The 23,959-nt window shown below is 35.0% G+C and overlaps 1 protein-coding gene across 1 annotated transcript; it reads left to right on the top strand.

Annotated features, from left to right (window-relative positions):
- The first annotated feature begins 1,180 nt into the window (after window positions 1-1,180).
- On the top strand, window positions 1,181-22,071 carry PRKG2 (protein kinase cGMP-dependent 2). Its single transcript, XM_072405300.1, has 12 exons — window positions 1,181-1,240; window positions 1,791-1,862; window positions 2,909-3,007; window positions 4,243-4,393; window positions 5,302-5,438; window positions 6,472-6,561; window positions 7,172-7,313; window positions 9,259-9,422; window positions 13,655-13,777; window positions 17,520-17,582; window positions 20,181-20,247; window positions 21,946-22,071. Exons 2-12 carry the CDS (start codon window positions 1,852-1,854, stop codon window positions 22,039-22,041), a joined length of 1,143 nt encoding a protein of 380 aa, XP_072261401.1. The 5' UTR covers window positions 1,181-1,240; window positions 1,791-1,851; the 3' UTR covers window positions 22,042-22,071.
- The last annotated feature ends 1,888 nt before the right edge of the window (window positions 22,072-23,959 follow it).

Here is a 23,959-nt window from a genome sequence, read left to right as displayed (position 1 = left end):
CTTACTGAATTCACTGCTTGCATGCTTGGTCTATGTCAGTGACTTATAGGTTGTGCAGTCAAGATTATCTTGTGCTTGCTGGTACAAAAATAAAAACTAAGACACATGTCATCATTACCAAATCAAACATATTACCTTTGATGCTTGTGCTCCATCAAGTTATGGTCTAAGCCAACCATTCTCAAGCAGAGTTCCTCCAGAGGTTACTTGATTTGATTTTGCCTGCATAGTTCTTGGGCCAGCATTAATTTGTAGAGTCAGCTTCATGACTATTGTTTTAGGTGTATATAAAGATAGTATTTTAGCCACCTACCACTGTAAATGGGGCATTTGTTCTACTAGTGACAACTTTAAGAAGCTTTTTTCCAATTGACACCCACAAAAGTTAGTTTTAGTAAGGCTTCCCTGAGACTTAAAAATAATTTCAAGGGTTCTCAAGAGGTAAAAAGGTTGAGTAGGACTGATCTAAGCATTGACCAGATCTCTGCCAAGCATGATTATTGTAATTGTCTGAGATTACCAGAAATGACTAAAATGTTATTGATTTTTAATCTGACAGGCTTTATCACCTTATTGCTGTACGCACTTTAATGCTCGCACTATACATAATTCTATGCTTTTTAAAACCTAAATACACTCCTTTTTAGAGTTATATAGATTTAAGGTTCTTTTATGAAGCATAGGTGCTTTGGACAAAAATGACACACAGACTATACATTATATATACATACTATACTTGAATAGTCAGTCTATCCCACAAAAATGGTAATTCAAGCTTCTTTATTTTCTTAAAACAGGTAGATCCCTTAAAAAACTAAAAACTGCAAAAAATAAAATAAATAAATAAATATAGTTACTATTATTATATATTATTATGTGGATCCATTGTGCATTTATTGCCAATTAGACACCCATTTTCATTTTCCATTAAACATGTGAAGTAATGTAGATTAAATGAAAAGTGGTATTAAGATGGTATAATATATTTATTAAATTAATAAATTACAATTAAATTAAATTACATTTTGCCAGTAAGTAGTTTGACTTTTTTGGTATGTTTATTTGATTCATCCATTGGTATCTTATACCTCAAACATTGTTATAATTCTAGTATTAGTTATTTCATCCATATATGTTTACTGCAGGTAAAGGTTACACAAACTACCGAAGGTTGTGATGAACCCCAATTAATTAATTTGTTGGAAATAGGAGATTACTTTGGTGAAAAGGCTCTTATTAGGTGAGTGAATTGCAACTTTTTTAAAACTTTGTTTAACGCTTAACATCAGTAAAATATAAAAATACCAATTACTAACCTGTCCTTTCTGTATGCAAAAATTAAAACTTTGTGGCTATACCATTATATGTTATCTCAGTCTGAACAATTTCCTAAATGATCTGCAAGTCTATAACCATATTACTTTGTTTTTCTATGTGGGATGAACACACTCCTTATCTTATCCCATGTTGTCACGTCTATATTAGGCAGCTCATTTGTAAAACTGAGATGACAAAATTAAACCTTTGATGGCCTTCAGTTTCTACTTTTACCGTTAGTGGATCCACATGTATTTTAAAGAAATGCCATAGTGATTTCATCAATATGCCTTATATGTATGTTGTTATTAGATGGGGTTATCATTGAGCAATGATTAATTGGTGTTTAGTACAAAGAGTCAGTAGTGGTAGTGCCATCCCTCAGTGAGCACAGTTAAAAAAAAATTTCTTCCTTAAATAACACCATATAAAAATGAAAAATCTGAGAAATCTGTTTCCTCTTTTGCGTGTAGTGATGATGTCAGATCAGCTAACATTGTTGCAGATGATGATGATGGAGTTGAATGTTTAGTCATGGATCGAGTGTAAGTACTCATTTTTCTTCTTCGATAATTTCTGTCTACAAACAGCTATAACAGATGTATGGTGTGGTTCATTTATGCTGTATCCTATTTATGTTATAGGAAAGATTATAATTAGACAGTTTAGATTATAAAACCAAAAAAGCACATATGGCAGGAGATGATGCAGAACAAGCTTCAAATTTGGAAAACCTTCTTTAAAAAAACAAAAAAAAATCTAATTGTTTAGAAAAATTAAAACTTTAAATTTGCATGTAAACAGTGTTCAGCTCTAACATTGTAGAATTGTAGTTTATTTTTATTTGCAAACTTTTTTCTTATTTAAATGTCCTTTTATTAAGTCTTGACTTGGTTTTGTGAAGTTGTGAACTAAGATGAGCTTTGTGTAAAGCTATGATCATTTGATCTGGTTGGGTCATCCCCAGTTGTAAATGCTCATGCTGTCAAAAGACAAAGATATCTGGGATTTGGCAGAATTTCTCTGGGACATGTCATGGTTTTGACCTTCAAAGCCCCTGTTTCAATATACTGTATCAATGTGATTCCTTAACCTATATCTATTGCTTTCTCTATGTTTGGGGAAAAACTCTTCAGTTTTATAAAACAAAAACTCTTCAGTTTAAGTAAACACGCACTTATAATGCCTTTTTTTGCACAAAATGCCTTTTTCCCTAGCAGCATATATTCAACATTTCTCTCATTACACATTTTAGTTGTTAGGAGCCAAGTAAATATCTAGATATGGAACAACATGAAACTCACTCCAGGTTAAAGTTCTGCTGCTTGTACAGGTGCTTGATGCTTGGTTAGGTGTGGCCACATGGAAGCAAGACGATGCTCTGAACATTTTTGCACCGAGGGCCAAATGGTGTATCGAGGTAACAAAAGAAAAGTAAATAGGTGATAGTAAAAGACAGCAGTTAGGTGAACCTTCCATGAAATGTGCGAGGCACTGGTTTATTTTAAGATTGTATATAAACTGAATCAGCAAAGAAAATGTAACAATATGCTTTTTCTGGCTATAATGTTTTAACACTGCATTATTTTAGGACATTCAATCAGACGGTTGGAACATATGCTGAACTGCAAAAGTACCTTGAAGGCTACGTGGCCAACTTGACCCTTGATGATGAAAGAAGACATGCTAAGTAAGGCAAAACAATAATTTTTACCATATAAACATGTATCAGGTTAGCTGTTTTGTATGAAACACAAATTACCATGACCTTTGGATAAATGTGTTTAACATCTTAAAGTAATACAATTTTAATTTGAAGTATGATTTAATAAATCATTCGGTTTACTAAAAAAATTACCTTCAATTGTTCTTGTATTCTCCTGCCACACTTTCTATTGTTTACTTGCATGCTAGCTGGTGCAGTTGGCACTGTTTGTACCTGCATATGTTATGCAGACTAAATATCAGAGATGATGTAAAATGTAAAGTAATCAATAAAAAGTTGTCTATTGTCATAAGCAACCGTAAATTCTAACATTAAACTTTAAATACCAGTCAGCAGTTCATGAATGAGCACCTGTATACACCTGTATAACCCTTTGTGCCATCAATGTTTTTGAAAAGTTCAGGTTTCCATGAGAGTTTGAAGTATGTAAGTCTATAGGAAATTGTGTCTATTTGGCATTTTTGCAGGTCACTCAAGTTCATTTCAACCAAACTTGGGTAAAAAAAATAGTCTTTATGGAATTGGGTTTGTGCACAGGATCTCAGGCACAATAGACCCAAGAGGGCCCTCTCCAAATTGTTGCCACACGGTTGAATGCACAGATATCTCAAATGCCTTTGTATGCTGTAGTATAAACAGTACCCTTTGCTGGAAACCACTAATCGCCTAAACTAATTGGGGGGATCAACATTTCCTTACAGGTAGATGTAATAGTTAAGCATTCGCATATTAACTTCAAAGAGTGTATTGAGTGCAGACAAGTTTTTTGGAATTGCAGAGCAAAAAAAAAAAAAGAGGTGTGCTCTTAACAAATCTGACTGCATAAGCTTGTATTAGACATGCTTTATCAAAGCTTTCCAACACTGGAGAAGATAGACTGGCATAGATGAACCATGAACCATGGTGATCTATCAAATCTTAAATAGATCTGGTCCAGGATTGAAAACATTTGCCAAATATCCTTTTTGGGGTATTTTACAAGAGGTAACAATACCTCAGAAAGAAGTACCAGCTAGGGTATTTCTTGAGCCTGAACATAAGGCAATACCATTGTATTGTGTTATGTACAGGCTCAAGAAATGCTCCCTACACACCCTTTTCTATACATGTACCATTAAAAAAGGAAAACTGAAAAAAAGTAATACTTTGTAAATGTGTCATTCTAACATATGTATAATATTTTTTTATTATTTCTTTAGGAAGTCCACAGAAGGACAACTTGACAAAGTATTGTCACTGGAAATGATACACATGAAGGAAAAAGTTTTAAAATTTTCCACTTCATCACCATTTAATGACCTAGAGATTATCACCACATTGGGTGTTGGTGGGTTCGGACGAGTGGAGCTAGTAAGGAATTTTGTTCTTAAAACTGTTAGATCATTAGTAATACAAATGTGTAAATGTGACACATTAAATTTGAGATTTACAAATTCACAGAGGCGTGTCATGCTCTTATACCATTGAATTTACCTTTTTGTTTTTTGAGTTTAGTTTTTCTTTAATCTCACAAACACCCAATAATTTTTACTCCAAACCATTGTAAATAATTATTGTGGGTGACAGTAGAAACCTATGAGCACAGTACTGCCTATTAGCCTGCTCTCTTGGAGAGCCTATGGAGAGTGGAAGGGAAATGATTGTTTTGGCTACAATATTTCCCCTAGATTTCTACACAGATGATCATGAACACTTAGCCGATGGGACTAAAACCTAACATCTTTATCTATGTTTCTCAGCTAGGGTAACATCCCTTCAGAGGATGCTAGGAGTTTTTTTTAAGCAATGAGCAGTTTGTGCCTCTGAGGTCAGTTCAGGTGACACCAATGACCTTTTTGGCTGTCTATAAGGGTGAAATTCTTCCCACTGACCACCACACTAATATACAGAGCTTTACCATCACAGAGTATCTGACATATACAACTTACTCCAAATAAAAAAGTATTTATATTATCCGTACTGTGTATATAAGGATTAAGTCTACAATGGAACTAAATAATATCTGCAAGTGCAGTAGAGTGTATGTGCCACTGCACAATGCCATCCTGTACATGCAGAGATGAGCCAGGCAACTAGCAGCCTTGGCAGTTCCTGATTCCTCTACAATTTTTCTATAAATTCCAGAGGAAATATGCAAATATTGATTTTCAATTATGTTTTACTCATAGTGTGTTACCATTATGGTAACTAAGACTAGGGACAAATTGTGACATAACAGAACCTTTGCATGAATTACTAGTAAATTCCCACCTTTGCAGGTAAAAGTAAAAGATGAAAACTTAGCATTTGCTATGAAATGCATTAAGAAGAGGCATATTGTGGATAACAGGCAACAAGAACACATCCACTCTGAAAAGAATATTCTAGAGGAAGCTAATTCTCCATTCATAGTGAAGTATGTATAATCATTACTTATTGAATGCTTTTAATTGAATATTACAGTAAAGTATGCTTTTTATAACTTTTATGAATAGACTATACTGTAGTTTTAATTATTTTGTGCTTAGCTTCCAAGGTCCAAAAGTAATTACTTTACAAAAGGGTAGGAAAACTATGCCTTTAGAATATTCCCCAAATGTTTAATAGCAGCATGGTTTGCTCAGTGGTTAGCACTTTGCCTTTGCAGTACTAGTTCACAGGTTTGAATCTCGACTAGGATACTAGCTGCACGCATCTGTGTGGGTTTCCTCTTGGTACTCTGATTTCCTCCCATACCCCAAAAGCATGCATTTAGTATAAATTAAATTTCCCCCAAAAACTGTATTTTGTATTAATGACATATGACGATGGTAAGGTTATTGAATTGTGAGCCTCTTTGAGGGACAGTTACTAATATGACAATGGACTTATTAAAACATTGTGTAATATGTTGGCACTATATAAATATTAGTTAATATTATTAATATTCTGCTTGTAAATAATTAATAATAAAAAAAATATGAATTAAAAATAATTAATAATTAATTTCTGATGGAATTCTTGATAATAATATATTAAATCCGCCAGTACCAAGGTTTTCATCCTGTTAGATTCATCAATTCCCACCATGCAATAGTATAATCCATGCATACTTTACTGCTTGTGCATTTTTATGAACATACTTATAGACTGCATGTATCAGAAATCCATCCTTAATTTCAAATAGATTTCATTTCATTTCTTCCCCTTTATACATTATATTATATATATTTCTTTATACGCTTTCAGCTATCATGCTATGTTGTTGTAATTAGGTACAAATAGGGGAATTACATTGCTAATCACTTTGTTTCCCAGCTGACCGAGTTACTTTGAAACCCTCATCACCCCTTTAATAAAAGACAAACCATAGTGGAATCTTTCCATACTTGTTTTTTTGCTTCTTAGGTTGCATGGTGCTAAACACGTTTATAATGTAAAGCTTTTTATGATAAAATGTCTATTTTCAGATTATACCGAACATTTAAAGATTCAAAATATGTGTATCTCCTGCTTGAAGCTTGTCTTGGGGGAGAACTTTGGAGTCTTTTAAGAGATAGGTAAAGACTGAATTATTTTTTAGGTTTTTGTGCTATTTTCTTTACATGTAAAATGAGCACTTTTACATATAAAAGTGCTAAATGCTGTATTTTGGCTGCTTTTAGTTGATTTTGTCTCCTTTGTTATATAGGTGCAATAAAAATGTGCACAAATTGCAGGAATATGCTTTAAAGAAACAATGAAACATTATCTGAAAATAATAAAATTATTCATACCTACATTTTCTGTTTTAATAGAATATTTGCATTGATTGTTAGAGAAAATATAAAAACCTAAAAAGTACAACACAAGCAAAAACAACACCGTTAGTAAAACACCGTTTCACAAAATTTGCCTTTCAGTTGTCAAAAAATCCATATGAGGCCTTAAGTGACATTTACAAGAAGTAAAGTACTTGGAAATGATCAAAGGCCTTTTAATTTTTAATTTCGTTTAATTTGTGGATTAAATTAATCATTTCTTGGATCTAGCTGAAAATTACATTTGGCATAATTACTGTGTGGGCACTTGAAACTGAAATGTTTAAACACTTCATGTGGCACATGTGTAATGTCAAAATGATGATTAAAAATGAAAACACTTGAATGAAAATGTTGACTTTTTTCCCAGAGGCAGCTTCGATGAGACGACTGCTAAATTTTGCATTGGATGTGTTACTGAGGCTTTTGAGTATCTGCATCGTATAGGTGTCATGTACCGAGATCTCAAACCAGAAAATTTACTTCTAGACTCTGAAGGCTATGTAAAACTGGTAAGTTTCTATTCTCCACAGTTCGATTCACATTTGATAATGAACAAATATTTAGAGATGATTTAAATAGTATAACATTTTTGTAATTCCAGAACATTATTTTGAAATGCTTATTTCAGATATTTCTGTAGTTAGATGTCATTTTTTTAAAGATTTAAAGGGCATTTCACCCAACAGACATTCAACCAAAATTCTCTGGCAAACATTCATCATTTACATCAAGCCCAATTTGTTGAAAATGTACCCACGATCCATCTAGCAAAATTTACACCCCTGACATTTAGCAACATCTGTTACGCGAAGAAAAAAAGTCTTAAATACAACAGTTTGTGTTCATATGTGTAGTTATCTATATTTTATTATTTATTATACATAATAATTTGAACTATTCCCTATAAAGTCACTATGCCCTACCATAAGTTAAAATTCTGGCACACCAGACATAGGGAGTATGTGTTTGCACTTGCCCTGCTATGTTGACACCAACCCAGGTGTCATCCAGTAAAAGCGAAAATGCTCTAAGAGAATTCACAAAAAAACAAAGAATTGCTTCTCAGGGTAATGGTGCCAGATGCTCAGGGGCTGTTCAGCCAAGGAGGTGCTCATCGCCCCCTCAGTCTATTAATTTTAGGGGTACTTCCTACCATGAATGATAAGTAAATCTGGCATAAAATTCATAAAGTGCTGGATCTTTATATTTAGATAAATGTAAATAATAAAAAATGTATTGCACCTTCAAAGCACAATGACTGGGGCTGCTCTCAGATCACTCTTTACAGTCTTTTCAGTATTACTACCAAGGTATTTACAAGCTTTGATAAAGAGAGGGTTGCTGGATCACCAAAATACAAAAACACAAAAAACACAAAAAAACATTTTTTTGTTGGACCATTATTTGAGGACTTTCCTATCAGAAAGTTTGCTACTGCTCCATAAATTCATTTATACAATCTAATGCCTTTTATAGGCGGTTATGTAACCAGGAACAAATTATTTATCGCCCTTAAAACCTTGACAATGACAGGAACAGTCTCAGTGCCTAAAATATACTTCTACTGCTAGATACAATTCCACAGGACATCTCCCGACTCTTACTGGAACCGTAATGGCAAATATTGTTAAGCAAGAGTTGAACAGACAATTTCAAATCAACAAATATAAGCCATGACACAACACTAAATGATATTATGTGACCACTTTACACATGCTAGATTTTTGCACATCATGATTGTTTGTCTTAGGCCATAATCGTCTAGCATCTGTACATGGCTTAAGGTGAGAATGTCTATGTAAGAATGGCATTACGCAGCCTTCTTATAGGATCCTAGGAAAGCTGTAAATCCCAAATCTTGCAAAAATGTACTCTTGTATGATGAAAAGTGTATTCTCATTAAATTTGTGATCACTGTCTTTTCCAAGATTCCATGAGATGTTTAAATTACATTATTGTGAGATTTCTCAATCTGCAGAAAGATTACGTTTCATTACTGTTAGCAATTTTGGATGGGGTAGGGATAAATTAGGTAGACAAATATTTTTACTGCAATTCTGCTTTAGGTCTTTTGTCCCCATTCTACCTTAGCACAGTAAGTAGTACAGTACCTGCATAGAATATGCATTTCTCCTACAGAGGTTGAAGACAGGGGAATTTATATATGAATTCCTTTGAATACGAAGACATTCTTTAAGAAACACTGTTTAAATATGACACATGTAAGTAACAATGTAGCACAGCATGTGGCTTGCACTGTAACGTGAATTATGCTTAGAGAACAGCAGAATTTGTTAAGATAGTATGTAGACATCATGCAGCTATCCTTTGAAATCTCACACAGTGCACTAATCTAGTTTTTATCCTCAGTAAGCCAGATGGTTTACAGGAATTCCTGATAAAAGACAAGAAAGGCTAATTCAGAACACTTGCTGTATATATTTCACGCCTTAGGTTGATTTTGGATTCGCTAAGAAGCTCTTTCCTGGCCAAAAAACATGGACGTTCTGTGGGACACCAGAATATGTTGCTCCAGAAGTTATTTTAAATAGAGGCCACAGCTTCAGTGTCGATTTCTGGTCACTTGGCATATTATTGTATGAACTGCTTACAGGAAGGTGAGTTGTATAGTAACTATTATTACTTTACTTCATTATTTTATATATCAATATATCTAACTTTACCAATACTGTGTTTTCAAGTGTATTACTGCATCTTGTTTAACTTTCCATCTTGTAAGGGACACAGGACCATATGCTTAGTATAATTCATTAGAGTATAATTAAGGTCATTTGAGGTAAATTTAAATGGCATTGGTGAAAACACATGGCTTACTACTTTCAGCATGACGCCTGACCAGTTACAAAGAATTTTACAGAAGTTGTGCACAGGATAGGGAATGATAAAAGGGCCTATTGTATCCATTAAGATGACAGGATAAAGAGAAATATATTTTCCCTTTATACAATAGCTTGATGATTTACCCATTACATTAATTGGAAGCAGAGATTCACAGCTAGAATGAAGCAAACTGTAGTCTCTCTGGATCAACCAGTTCACACATATGGAAAGCAGAAGTGCAGAGCATGTGTCATGGTTCACCAGCAGTTATAATTTTAAGCATATTCCAATCTGAAAATCGTAAAAATGCAAATATACAGTATATATACACACATATATTTTATAATAGTATTTTATTATTTATTAATAGCATACGTTTAATGCCCATTGTCATTATCAAAATAATCAATTTTGATCCAACAAATTCTAACAAGTTACCCTAAAAATAAATGCACAGTGCAAGTTTTCATATGTGGTTCATGTTCAACCGTAGACTAAAAACATCATGCTGGAATGGGTAGACCATTATAGCTGGAATTGCCCCCCTTTTAAACTCAAATAATGAAGCCAATTATTGTGTCAGGGGTCATGGAATTCTTGGGCAATTGCTTAACTTCACCTGTTAACAGGAAGTCATTAATAAGATTCTATCCTCTCTAAAGAAGACTGTTTCTTGTGTCCAAGCTTTGGCCTAGCTCAGGGGCTAAGTAGCAACATACATTAAATGCTGTGCAGTTGCCACATTAGCCCCCAGGACTGTATTTTAGATGATGAATGGGCAGAAAAAGGGCAAACTGGCAAAGGTCAGCTCCATAGGCCTAAACCAGCACATTCCATTAAATATAGCGCAAAGCATGGTCCAGTATGGGTTAGATGATATATTAAAAATCACTCAGAATCTTTGCATGTGGTAGCTTCCAGGAAGAGGGCTTGGCGGGTCAAGAGAGTTCAAAGTCAGGAGTCAGACAAAGGTTGGGCTAACTTGCATGTAATAAAAAGTCCAAAGTGAGATTACAAGAACAAGAAGAATTCATCGGAAGAAAATTCAACTAAGCCATCTTACATTATCATGGGCAATGGGTTGACAGTATTGGCAAGGGGCAGGGGAGACAGGTCCAGGATAGAGATGGAGGTGGCACATTGGCTAGTGTAAGAGCAGGCAGACCTGGCTGCTCGTGTGTGTGCCTGTCCTATCCGATGAGTGTGATTGTTCCAAAGTGACTGTACAGGGTCTGTGGAAGGACAAAGGACACAGGGAAAGCTGGAAGTGGCAGCAGCTGCTGAACAGGCATCGGGAATCAGGAGTGGCCATGTGGAAGAGACAGGATGGTTAAGTAGTTGAAAGTAAAACATAGTAAAAAAGAAAAAAATGACCTTTTCTTACCACCCAGGAAAACTGTCAAAACTCAAGTATACTGCAAGTGTCCATTACAATATGAAAACTACAGTCACATGGCTGAAAATAAACATATTATCCTTGTGTAATTCTTTTTAAATCGAGGCTTTTATTATCAAATATAGCCTGTGGGTGTCACTAGAGTATCAAAATGATTTTTTTTAAAAAAATGATTCTATTTTAAAAAAATAGAAGACCTAATAAATGAATATTTTGTACGTGCTTTGTAATACTTTTTTAATGAGGTGCCAATTATCATCATATTCTAAACTGCCACCTATTGTCGAAAAGTTTATTTTATAATATGATGTAAGGAACCTTATACCTGTAACCTGTAGAAAAACATGAAAGATTATAGATCCATATTGGATCTATTGGATGCTCAACTTTTATTAAAATCATTCATTGAATTAACCAATTAGAGTATGGGAACTGTGGCGTAGAAACCACCTTTTTGTTACAATTGGATAAATTAACTACCAGAAAAAGGCCCATTGCTATCAATAGCAATTCAAGAGCAGAGTGAATACCCAATTTGTAATGCATACAACTGAGATGTAAAAAAATGCATTCTGCTTTATATCTGTGACTCTTAGTGAAGAATACGTAAATGGTATCCTCTATGTAACAAATCCTGGTAGTAGTGTCATTATTCTTCTATTTTCCATGCGGCTAGCTGCTTTGTAGATGTAAACCTTAAAGTCAACAAGCTTTCTGATTCTTTTAATAATTTGTTGATGTGCAGTCTTGCATGCCCCTAAATGCTTCCATTTATTCTCTATAGCAACTATTCTTGACCAGGGTTCCCCTAGATTTCTGATTCTTTTAATAATTTGTTGATGTGCAGTCTTGCATGCTCCTAAATGCTTCCATTTATTCTCTATAGCAACTATTCTTGACCAGGGTTCCCCTAGAAGAACTGTTGCACTCATACAATAGTTATTCTGATTATTCTAAAATTTTATGAATGTTATTTTTCTGTGGATTCTTTTTTTTGGGGTACAATTTCGAGCAGTGTTTCCTAACCAGTGTTCCATGGGTACCCTAGATTTTCTCTAGAGGTTGTCAAGGGTTCCTCAAGCAATGAATAATTTGTGCCTCTCAGGTCAGTTTAAGTTACACCAATAATCTTTTTGCCTATCTGTAAGGATGAGATTCTTCCAATTGTTCAGTAATGTACAATACAATTATTCTATTGAATACCACACTAATATATTGTAAGCTGTGGATATAGTAATTATTGTCAGATGTTTGTCTTTGAGAACCTGAAAGTTATTCCAAGGGTTTCCCCATGTTAAAAAGGCTAAGAAAAGATGATCTAGGTAGGCAAACTTTTGTGGCCACTAGGCCATTTCAGGGATGGGCAGGAGCACACTAGGCCGGACTCTCCCTCGAGTCCCACCCTAATGACCTCACCCCCCAGCAAGAATGCCCCTTGAAGGGAAATCCCTCTCCTCCATATGCATTGCGGAGGAGATGGATTTCCCTTCAGGGTGTGTTCCCATTTACCCTGGCGGCTGAAGTGTTAATGTCGGCCACATTAAAAAGGGGAACCATAGAAAGAGAAGGATCAAGAGCCACATGTGGCTCCAGAGCTCCGGGGGCTTCGGTAGTTTGTTCCGGGCAAGCGCCCCCTGGCTGATCTGGCCAGCAACCCACGGCTCCGGAGCCGCGGGTTGCCGGCCAGGACTAGACTGAATTGGACAGAGGGCGTTAGGCCGGAACAAACTACCGGCTAGGCCGTATCTGGACTAAAGGCCAGAGTCTGCCAACCTCTGATCTAGACTATACCTCAGTGATAGTGCAGAAATACACCTCGGATACAGGGAGAGTTGTCCCCCCAATAACAGCACTTGTTTGCACCTTCTAACCTCTAACATCACCGAGTAATATTTTAATGAAAACATTAAAACTATTGAAATAAATGAAATCACATTAACATGCTCAATCAACCCTGCCACTGTGGCCAAATGCTATAAAAAAAGCCATCCTGTATAAGAAAAAGTTTACACTTACCTTTTCAGTGGGTAGCTTAATAAATCTTCACAGTGTTAAAGAGTTCTGGCAGCGTCAGGTGCTGTTAGATAGTTTCTTTGCTGGTTGCTATGTTTTACCACTCACTACCTGCTGGCAAGGTAAGTACAAACCTTCTTTTTTTATGGGATGGATTTGTTTAATATTTTTACTATGACAACATGGCTGCTTTAAATCACACATTCTATATCTTTATTTTATAGTATTTGCTTTCCATGTATTTATTTGGCATGACCATCTACAGAAAACTGGTAGAAATAACTTTAATTAGTATCTCTCTCTATAGGGAAACTTGGAGGGTTTCCTTGTTGGAGAGGTCTGCATTACATTGTAGAAGACAGTTTTCATGGGAAGCCATGTGCAGATTTTCAACAATAAACATTATATTAGCTGTAAGTTTTCTTTGTTTAGTTTCATTTTCCATGGTGACTGAGAAAAAGTGTTTTCTTTACATGTTTCTGCAGCTGAGTTGAAATCTTAACAACACAGCTCTGTTTTTGTTATTATATATATCTTTGGGAGGATTATTTTTCATGTATAATATGTGTAACATAACATATCTGGCATATTTCTCCCCAGCCCTCCTTTTACTGGGCCAGACCAGATGATGATCTACAATTTAATTCTCCAAGGCATCGAGAAAGTGGATTTTCATAGAAAAATATTGAGACGTTCTGAAGATTTGATACGACGGCTGTGCAGGTAAAATGTCTGAGTCTACAAATGCTAATCCTTTGGAATCTATTGCTGGAAAGCCCCAAAGTAAAACTAACCACAGTGAGGGGATTAAAAAAATATGTACCCCCCTTCCAAAAAAATTAAGTTACCATCCTCTAGATATGGTAGATGCATTGGTTTTTATTTGTGTAAACTACCACTTCTATTGATCCACAATAGAAATGAACAAAGAAAGAAATGTATGAGGCCCAGCCTTCTTGACAACCCCAGCTCATTCCATAGATACAGTGAAAAAGTGTACACCTGAAAAAAACACCACATCCAAGAACTTGTAAGCTGCTATATATTACATTTTTATGTTTGGGATACATAGTTCTTATGTGTCTCTGATTAGGTATTTATTTTTATTGGTTGCCTCACTGGCTGCACACCATTGAGTGAATAATCTTTCCAGAATGGTAATGAAAGGATGTGTATTTTCCTTCATTCACAGGTGTCTTTATACCACTTCGTATCATAAGCTATAAACAATAGTAGAGATTAGTGTTTAGTTGTTTAATAATCCAGCATGACAGATCACTGAATGACACTGGGAGACATGGTCTGAAGCTTGATATTCAATAAAGATTGTCTTGATAGTTGTGGTGTCCTTAACGGCTTAACGCAGACCTCAAATCAGACAATCACTACAATCTGATGCTGCAGCTAAAACCAGGTGTTGGTTATATTGTTTTGCAAGGGAGTTTTCAATATCAATAGTGAATGTAATTAAAATGCATTTTGCAAAAAAGTTTTTTTGTAGAAGTAAAAGAAACAGGATTTTGCTTGCATGTGATTGGATATGAGAAATCTGCACTTCCTTCACTAGGCGAAAAAAAAAATTGAAAAGTGAAAATTCCCCTGCAAAGTAAAAAAGGCTTCACTCCTTTATATTATTGCCACAATGCCGGCATGCATGTGCCTAAATAATAAAGAGAACATAGCATAGACTTTAAAGTATATCTCCAGCCATTTGGATAATGTGGTTAGAATGGAAAACAATTTAAACTCCTATCAAGTTTTATTTGCTGGTCAGTACTCTGTTAGATCGAGAACTTCCGAGAACTCTATCCGAAAACAAATATTTTGACTATACATATTATTTAATCATTCAGCAAAGTTAAAATTCTCTACTGCTATTCTGTAAATCTTACAAAGTGGGCTAACACAAAAAAAAACAATGTACTACCTACGTGGTTGATACTTTATTTCAACAGATTTTAAGTAGTTAATAAAATGTGTTGTACAAGGTAGTACCCTGCTTCTAGTGGCGGGTCTACAAATCTCATTTCAAGTGGAACTGTAGCCATTACCCCTACCCACCACCACCATCACTGGACTCTTCCCACTATTTCCAGTATTTTTTATTTAGAAGTCTTTACATACAAGTTTTCCTGAGATTTTTTGGTAAGACCTGGTGATGTCATGGCCAGGGTCACCTTTAGGAAGAGAACACAAGGTATTTCTGTACCAGGCCTTGAGTAAAAGAAATTTATTTTAATCACATGCATGACATTTTTAACCATGGGGAAGGGTAGCTGAGGAAAGTTACGTCATACGGGACCCACATATTCTGATAGTGGCCCTGGTAATGCCTGCTTCCTCTTCATTCTCCAACTCCAAGACAACTGTGTTTGCCAGCATCCGCCAGGGCAGATTAGTGGTCACTTACCAAAATATGAGCATAGATCAATACTGTAAGCTCAGTTTACATGATGACACACTCTCTATAAAACACATGTACACTGGGCTTGCAGGAATTGGACAGTACAACAAAGTGTTATTCTGCTTGAAGAAGACCTACCAATGAAGTCAGGAGATAGGAATGAAAAGTATTAGAAGAACTTACTTTTTTACCACAGGAGAGAGGCAAAAACAACAAACAAAAAAGAAAATATAAAGCAAAAAATGGCTATAAAATAAACACTTCATTCAGTACATCATAATATTCAATTACTGATAAAACACAAATAGTGAACCAATCAGTGTAGTTCAGATATCTGGCATTAGGATATCCTGCAAAATCCTTTAATGAAGAAGTTTACTGTCCATAAGATAACACAATTGTGTCCACAAACACCAAACAGCACAAACAGTGAGGGTTTTAGGTTTTAAAATATATATAAATAAATTACACTTTCCTGTTTGGAAGTGTTGGACAGGGTTTCAACTTTGCTATGTGTCAACTTGAGAGCAGATACAGTGGTGGACGTGTCTGGCAGCAACACAGTCAAAAACCACAGCTATTTAAAAGGCAACTGCAGCTGCTTCATTAAATAGTAAGTAGGGACAAACCCTCTGTGCTGTCTAAGATTCAAAAGTGTAATGGTTTATGGAAAGTTGTCTAACACCCAAACACCACTTGTTACAGGGACAGGGGTGTGTATCTTAAGATATTCACACATTATATACAAATATTGGCACTGAAATTCCAAAGACTATAATTGAAAACAGGTATTTAATATGGGTGACAATTTAGATGACATAGATTTTTATTTTTTGTGTGTTGCTTTTCCATGACATAAAAATGCTGTCTATTAGAACATACAACATGTAGTTACAAAGTGCTTACTAAACTTTTAGTAACAGAAAATCAAGATTTTAGTAAGAAATGACATGGGGCTGTGATAGCATTTGCAATGACAGTCAAGGAATTGCCTGGGTCTGTTCTCTTCCAGTAATGTAAAAACGAAGCTCCCAGCCACCAATCCATTGCCATGCTTTTTGTATTTCACATTGACCAGTCATTGCAATTTTAACTGATGTGACTACTATGAATTCACACTAGAATTACATAGTCCTGGGACATGGACCCATTCTCAGCCTTCTAAACATACTGCACTGTGTCACAGTTAGTGCACAATCCATGTGTAAGACATGGAAAATCTCTTCTACCAAAAACTACCTGTTAGCAATTTTTTATTAAATATATTTTTTGCTTTATTAAGATTATTTTAGAGCTCCCCAGAAACACAGACAGCAATAAATGCAAAAGTAATATATATATATAAAAAATGGTGTTTCAACATTTACCTACTCCATGCAATGTCTTGGCTTAAGATATAAAACTAGAAACATTAAAAGAAGAGGGATAACAGAATAAATGGTCTATCTACTCTGTTTTATTTTTTATTTTTTTTCTTGTTTTTGCTTTTGTTTTACCTTTTTAAACAAAACATGGGTAAATAATGTAAGCTACCTACGCACTGTATAATTTTTCCTGAGATTATTGCTTGTGATCATCTTGGGTGAAAATGAAGTGTGTGTACAATGGTTGACACCATGCGGAAAATCGACTGGAGGTGACCCCTGGGAAGACCTCATTTCCTATGGAAGAGTACACAGTAATGTGTCTTCCGCTCATCCTCCCCGCTCTCCTCTCTATAGAACCCAAAAGCACAGTGTGCGTCCTTGTTCATTTTAGTGTAGCTAGAAATAATTGTGAAAGATCATTTCCAGTGACAGAAAATTGACATATGTATGGACTCCTTTCTATGAAATAATACTTTCTAAATTTGATTTTCAACTTTATTCCTGCTAAATTACGGTCATGTCCTATTCCTTCTTCATTATTATACCAATGACCTTCTGTGCAGCATCTATCAGCCAACTGCACCTGTTTGATTTATGTTTTCTTAACTCAATGCCAGCGTTCCTGTGAGAGTTGGTGTTTTTACTTATGTTTATGCACTTTGTATATTAATGTACTCCTTATTTCATTTTCCAGACAAAACCCTGCAGAAAGACTTGGAAATCTGAAGAATGGAATAGCTGATATTAAGAAACACAGGTTAAAAAACAAAATGTTTTCATAGCATTATTTTACATTTGGTCTTATGTTCTGTAAAAAGTGCAGTATTATTCACCCTATTTACTAAGTTCATTCACTTTGTTATGCCAATAGTCTACTTTTCCCGCAGGCTCCAGGCTCCACACTAGTGAGCCATTAGACCAATTTTTTTTAACTTTTTCCTTCTTTCTCTTTTCGTTCTCCTACTCATGATAGAGAAAACTCCCACTTGATTGTGATAGTCAATTCCTTTTTTCCACTTCTCATTTGCAAAGAAGGTTCCCCTAGAGTGCCTTTTAAAGTAACAAGTAAGGGGAATCCTGGTTGCTCTGGCATGTTCCTTGCTAGTTAGCATTGGAGACACCTGTGGGCATTTGAGCCACAACATAAGTTCCAGCAGTCCTTTACAATATGGAGGTCGAATGCTGACAATGACAACATGCTTTAAAGCAAATAATGTGTTCCAGCTGGTCCCTTCAGATTGGCTGGCTGGGAAAGTACATAATAAAACTTCTGGCCTAAACAGGAAGGGGGCCTGAAAGCAAAACTATGTAAAAGACATGGTACAGATGGCTTATTACTAGGTTGCCTCATCAATAGCAGAATATCTATCCAGACAACAGCTACCCAACAATGAATGAGAGCTAGATTGTCCTGCACTTACATGCTGATGCATTTTGTCTTTTCATCTGTTCCCTTCATTCATGAATGAATGAATTTTAGTAATAATACTGTATTGTCTAAAAAATCCATGGTCTCTGCTGCTGCTGCATCTGTGTATTCAAGATCGTCAACCACTTTTTCCTCATCTCTTCGCTAAAGAGATCCTCGCATTTAGCGAGGATTATTCAATCCTCGCTAAATGGGATTCACAAATAGTTTTGGATTTTCTAGCTTCAGATGCTCTTGTTATCACTGGCATCTGTTGCTGAAAGTAACATTCCTGGTCGTTGTCACTTCAGCCAGGAGGGTAATGGAAATAACATCTTAGGCGCCTTTCCCATTCCTTTCCATAGATAGGGGATATTACTCATGTTGAGGGTACCCCCAAAGTATCTTCAGCCTTTTATGTTAACCAACAAGTTTTTTACCAATTTTGTTCAACCAAGATGGCGCCCAAGTAAACTCTCAAGAAATAGGAACGACCCTCAAGGCTCACCTTGCGAACACAGCTTTTTTTATTGCCAGAGAATATTTATTATAGCCCTGTGGGGGAGGAATACAACAAAGCATGCTTCAGGTGGATGCTCAAGGCAATATCTTGGGCATTAGGAGCAAAGGGCTTATTGTGTTTATAAAGAGCTATGGCTTTTTCTATGATAATCCTGTCTATTACCAGGCCAGCTACCTGCAGTGTTTCTTCTGAAACAATCTGCAAAGCTTCATGGTTCTCCTTTTACATGTACATGGCCTATTACTATATGAACTGGCAGTCTTGAATTTGGCCAGAATGTCTCCACTACCAATTAAAGTTTTCCAGCATTCCCTCCGGTGTGCTCTAGTTATTACCCACTAATGTGCTGACATGGAGCCAACAGGAAAACATAAAATTGGTGTTAGGTACTTATAGTAATTTCCCTTTCCTTATACCCCTCCTTTTGTACCTAGTAGAGGGCTTGTTAGGGAATGCCCTACTCAAGGAAACATTAAAAGAAAAATAGTTCTAATGGATAGAGAATGGGCAGAGCCTACCTGCTACTATGCTGCCATGAAGCACAACAGGAAAGGAAAATTATGTTAAGTATCTAAAAAAAATGTTCTAGTGAATCAACCATAATGAGGAACTTAAACTTCTGGCTGTGCAGGTACTAGAAAAAGCTATTATCAGGTCAGATACAAGTTCTTACCCTGCTTGCTTTTAAAATACACTTATTGATGTATTCATTTTTACAGAGCTGCAACATGTGTGTGTGTTTTATTACTACCTAAAGTTCAGTTTTAAAATAGTAGTCAGTACTATTGAGCAAACCAATTTCTACCAAGATATAGTTATTTTTCTGTAGCACTTCTACCTGTTTGGATGTAGAAATTAATACAGATGTTCTCTGTATATTATTGGGACAGTCATTTTAACAACTGTTAGGATCTCATTTGCTTTATGAAACCACAAGTATTTGGGCATGTTGAACTCTATTGCCAATTATTCTTTTATCTTTTTAAGTTTTTTTATCTTTTTTATTCTTTTTAAGTTTTTTTTCCAGCTCATAAAGCATTTAACCTCCTTGCAGTGCATGTAATGTACCAATCTTTTGAAACAGTGGCTGTTTGTGAAACTAGAGACTTGCACTGTCCATTTAAGCCTAGACTGGGCTGCAGAAAAAAAGGAAATATCCTTTTTCCCCCCTAAGTCTGCTTGTCTTTTCATACATGACAATATGTTGTTGGCTTTGGCAGCTCTTCCCGATCCCCTCATAGAGAAAAAACATCCTGCTATGAGCTTACATAATATTGTGTCATCAGCAAATTCCCAGACACTGCTTTGGATGCCTAAAACCAAGCCTTTAGCTAGCAAGTTCAAGAACTGGACATGAAACAAAAAATGTTTTACTATGCTCTACATTTAACAGCCAACTAACTAATGCTTGTTTTCTAATGTAGGTGGTTTAATGGTTTTAACTGGGAAGGACTGAGTTCAAGAAGTCTTCTGTCACCCTTAAAAAAAGAGGTAAAGTATTCTAATCATAGAGCAATAGGATGACACTGTACCTTGACTTCATGGTTTATAAATTGTACTTTTATAATGAATATATTTAAAACTTTCTATTTGTTATTAAACCTTTTTAATGTTAATTTTTTTCTTTCATACCTGCAATTATTAACCACAAGAAGTCTGTAAAAGAATTTTCAGAAAATATTACTAGTTTTAGTAATAGACATGACAAAAAGAAAGCATGTCTTTCAATTCTAAGATTTTGCTTATTGGGGCATAAAAAAATCATTTTAGCAGGTCCTAAAATTAGGTAAACATAATCTCAGATTAACAACAACAACACTACATATTATACCATGACATTATTTATTTAATGCGCATTGTCACGTGGCAAAAAACAAACCCAGGATATCAGCACAGACTCATACTAACTGTATAGCATAAAGGTGATGGTGGGGTGATGATTTAGGCTTGTCTTGCAGTCATTGCGCCTGATTTATTAAACTTCTCCAAGGCTGGAGAGGATACACTTTCATCAGTAAAGTTGGGTGATTCAGTTAACCTGGAATGGATTTCTTAAAAGTTTGTTAACAAACCTTTTCAATTCTGGACCAGTTCCATTCCTGGTTTTCTGTATCACCCAGCTTCACTGATGAAAGTGTATATTCTCCAGCCTTGGAGAGCTTCAGTAAATTAGGCCTATTGAATCAACCAGGAACTCCTCTGTATCCCAAAATATTCTATAATCAAATGTGAAACAATCTGTGCAACAGCTAAAGGTTTGCCGAAATTGGGTCATGCACCAAGACAATGATCCCAAGTACTCATATGTACAATTTATTGGCTGAAAAGAATCAAGCTGTGTTGCAATAGGTCCAGTCAAAGTCCAGACCTAACCCCAACAAATGCTGTTGAAGGACCTTAAGAGAATGATGCATAAATGAATGCCTGCAAACAAATGGACTGAAGCAATATTGTACAATGATGTAAGAGTTATAAAGAAACAATTACTTTAAGGTTTTGCTTCTAAAGGTAGTACTATACAATAAAAAGTCATAGGGTGTACTTTTCACACATGACTTCCCAACTATGGCTTAAGTTTTGTTAAATAATGACATGGTAGAATCCATAAAAAACAAAAAAACAAACAAACATAATCACCCTAAATGTATCTTCCTGGTTGACTACAATAAATTTCACATACTGCTGCATTTTAATGAAAATCTTTTCATTTTCATGGAAACGTAGGTAAAACACATAATAGTGTAAAGTTTTAGGTGAAGCACAAAGTTTTACTTGTCAATGTTTTCTAAAATAGGGATACAAAAAGAAATAATGACTTTATTTTGTAATAAATAGGACCTACAAACACACAAAGAAATAGCTATATTTCAAAATAATTTTTAAGTTCAATCCTTTGATCATCTTCTACACAGGTTCTCGATTTGTGGCCTATTTTTGATGTTTGCTGTTGTTAGACATGAGTGCCACTGTATTTCCAAATATATAGAAAAATACAATCAGGGGGTTCTATTTATAATACACTTTTAACTGAAGTAAGAATGCAGATTTCACAAAGCTTCAGAAAGCCCAAGAGAAAATATCAAGATCATCAAACAAGGTTAATTGGCTGTAACCAAAAAGTTTAGTATTAAAAATGCATCATCTTTAAACACATGTCATATTCATTCCTGTTTCACTTTGCACTTCCAGCTTGATGGCCCCACGGATCACAGCTATTTTGACAACTATCCACCAGATGATGAAATACCCCCTGATGAAATGTCTGGGTGGGATCAAGATTTCTAAAAACACTTCTATCCTTCAAGGCATTACACATTACAATGTATGACAATCCTGAAGAAAACATTCATAGAGGTCTTATGTCTTATAATAGTTGTTTATTTTTTATTGATCACTGAATGGATATAAAAATGTTACTGTTGAGTTCTGACATTCATGTTAGTTACATTTTTACAATTGGGAAATCACAAATAAATTTACAGCTGTCTGACAAAATAGAGTTATCCTGAAATATTTCGATGGGTACAGAGTAATTTATATGACATACCAAGACGAGAATGTTTCTGCTGTGTCTAAAATTTGATCTATCTAATCTGTCTATCTACCTGTTTATTTACAAATATATATTCCTATTTTATTTTTTCAGTATTATAACTTTTGCTTTTATGTAATATTACCAATAGTGTTAGGTACAATGTGTTTTTTAACTGTTACTATTGTTAATACTTTATTATAAAACATTTTAAGTATTTCTATTATTATAGTATTTATAACAACAATATTGTATATATGAGTGTACATATTTGCCATTATTTAAATTATACTTATCTGTAGTTTACTAATTTAATTTTAGGTACTTAGCAGAGTGATAAAACATATAAAAACAATTTACTCACTTTGTACCCAATCAACCAGCACCCTTACAAACTTATTCTAACTTTCTAAAGCTTATATGGAAGCAAAACCCCACAGCCTGCTTGTAGGCAATAAAGATTGCTATTTTTACTCCATCAGGCTTCAGGTCTGGATATGACAACCCATTTGATTTACTAAAATCTCCAATCAGTTACCAGTTTTCTAGTAGATTCTTTTTAATGAGTGAGAATTTCAACTAACACAACCAAGCTAAAAGTCCTGCTGTGCCACCTTCTGCCATTTAATTCATCATTTATTTGAGTTTTTCTATTCTACTTATTTTTATTCTGCTTTACAATGGCCTTTGGGAAAAGTCAGATGGAGCCACCACAACAAAGTGGTAAGGGCTCTTCTTGAGCAAAGTTTTTCTTTGCATACTGAGCCTGATTTATATTTCACGACTCCAATCGAATAAATTAATGAGATGCCAAACCAATTTGTAGAGTCCAGAAAGAATGTCTAAAGAGTGTATCGTCATGTAATACCAGTAGCAGACTACTCTTTACCAAGTTTCAACGCCCCGCTCAAAAGGTGATTTGTGCTCCATTGCTTCAGCAGTATACAAAATTTTCACTCTTTATCTCTAAAACCACTCTACTAATAGCAACGTTTGATGTGAGCACCATATGTTAGTCTACTTCACTGCCCACATAACTGCAGCCCCCAATGAAGGAAGCCGTTTTATGTCCTGAAATAAGTTGTTTTTTGCTATCATAACATAATGATTAGGTATACAATTTTATTTTTCCACAAATTGATTTGAAATTGTAGTTTATATATTTATTACCTAAGATAGTAGCCCAAAGATTGTTTGTAATACTGATGTTCTGAATATGCAAGTTCTTTAGCCTTGGAAAATCCTTTGAGATTGCGAAACTGTCAGGGTGTACATACTTCACAAACAGAATATTTTCAGGTATGGTTTTCAGCTTTACAGTGGTTGCTATTGCCTTGTTACCACACTCAGCTATGAATTTTAACATACTTATGTTAAATTTATTGTAGAAGTAATTTGTACATTTTTTATCCTTTCATGTGTACCAATGTTTTTAATAATAAACTGTAATAAAAAAAATTTATTTGTGCTGGTTGTTACAGTTAAAAAATGGAACTAAATTCAGTTTTCTGTACCAACATTAAGATCTTGTTTATTAAAGGGATCATCAGTCAGTTTTAGCTTGTGAACAACACTAGAAAATAAAAACAATATAAGATGATGAACTAATAGAACATCCAAAAATGTCACCAAAACCATAATTGTTATGATAATCATAATTAAAAAGCATAT

This window comes from Pyxicephalus adspersus, chromosome 3 (genome assembly GCF_032062135.1).
Source record: "Pyxicephalus adspersus chromosome 3, UCB_Pads_2.0, whole genome shotgun sequence".
Taxonomy (NCBI): domain Eukaryota; kingdom Metazoa; phylum Chordata; class Amphibia; order Anura; family Pyxicephalidae; genus Pyxicephalus; species Pyxicephalus adspersus.
This window is presented reverse-complemented; position numbering and strand designations above follow the sequence as displayed.

Excerpts from the sequence above, each read along its gene's own strand:
- PRKG2 (XM_072405300.1), top strand. Across the intron at positions 3,008-4,242 it reads GATGAAAGAAGACATGCTAA|GAAGTCCACAGAAGGACAAC; the intron begins GTAAGGCAAAAC and ends TTATTTCTTTAG. Across the intron at positions 6,562-7,171 it reads TGGAGTCTTTTAAGAGATAG|AGGCAGCTTCGATGAGACGA; the intron begins GTAAAGACTGAA and ends CTTTTTTCCCAG.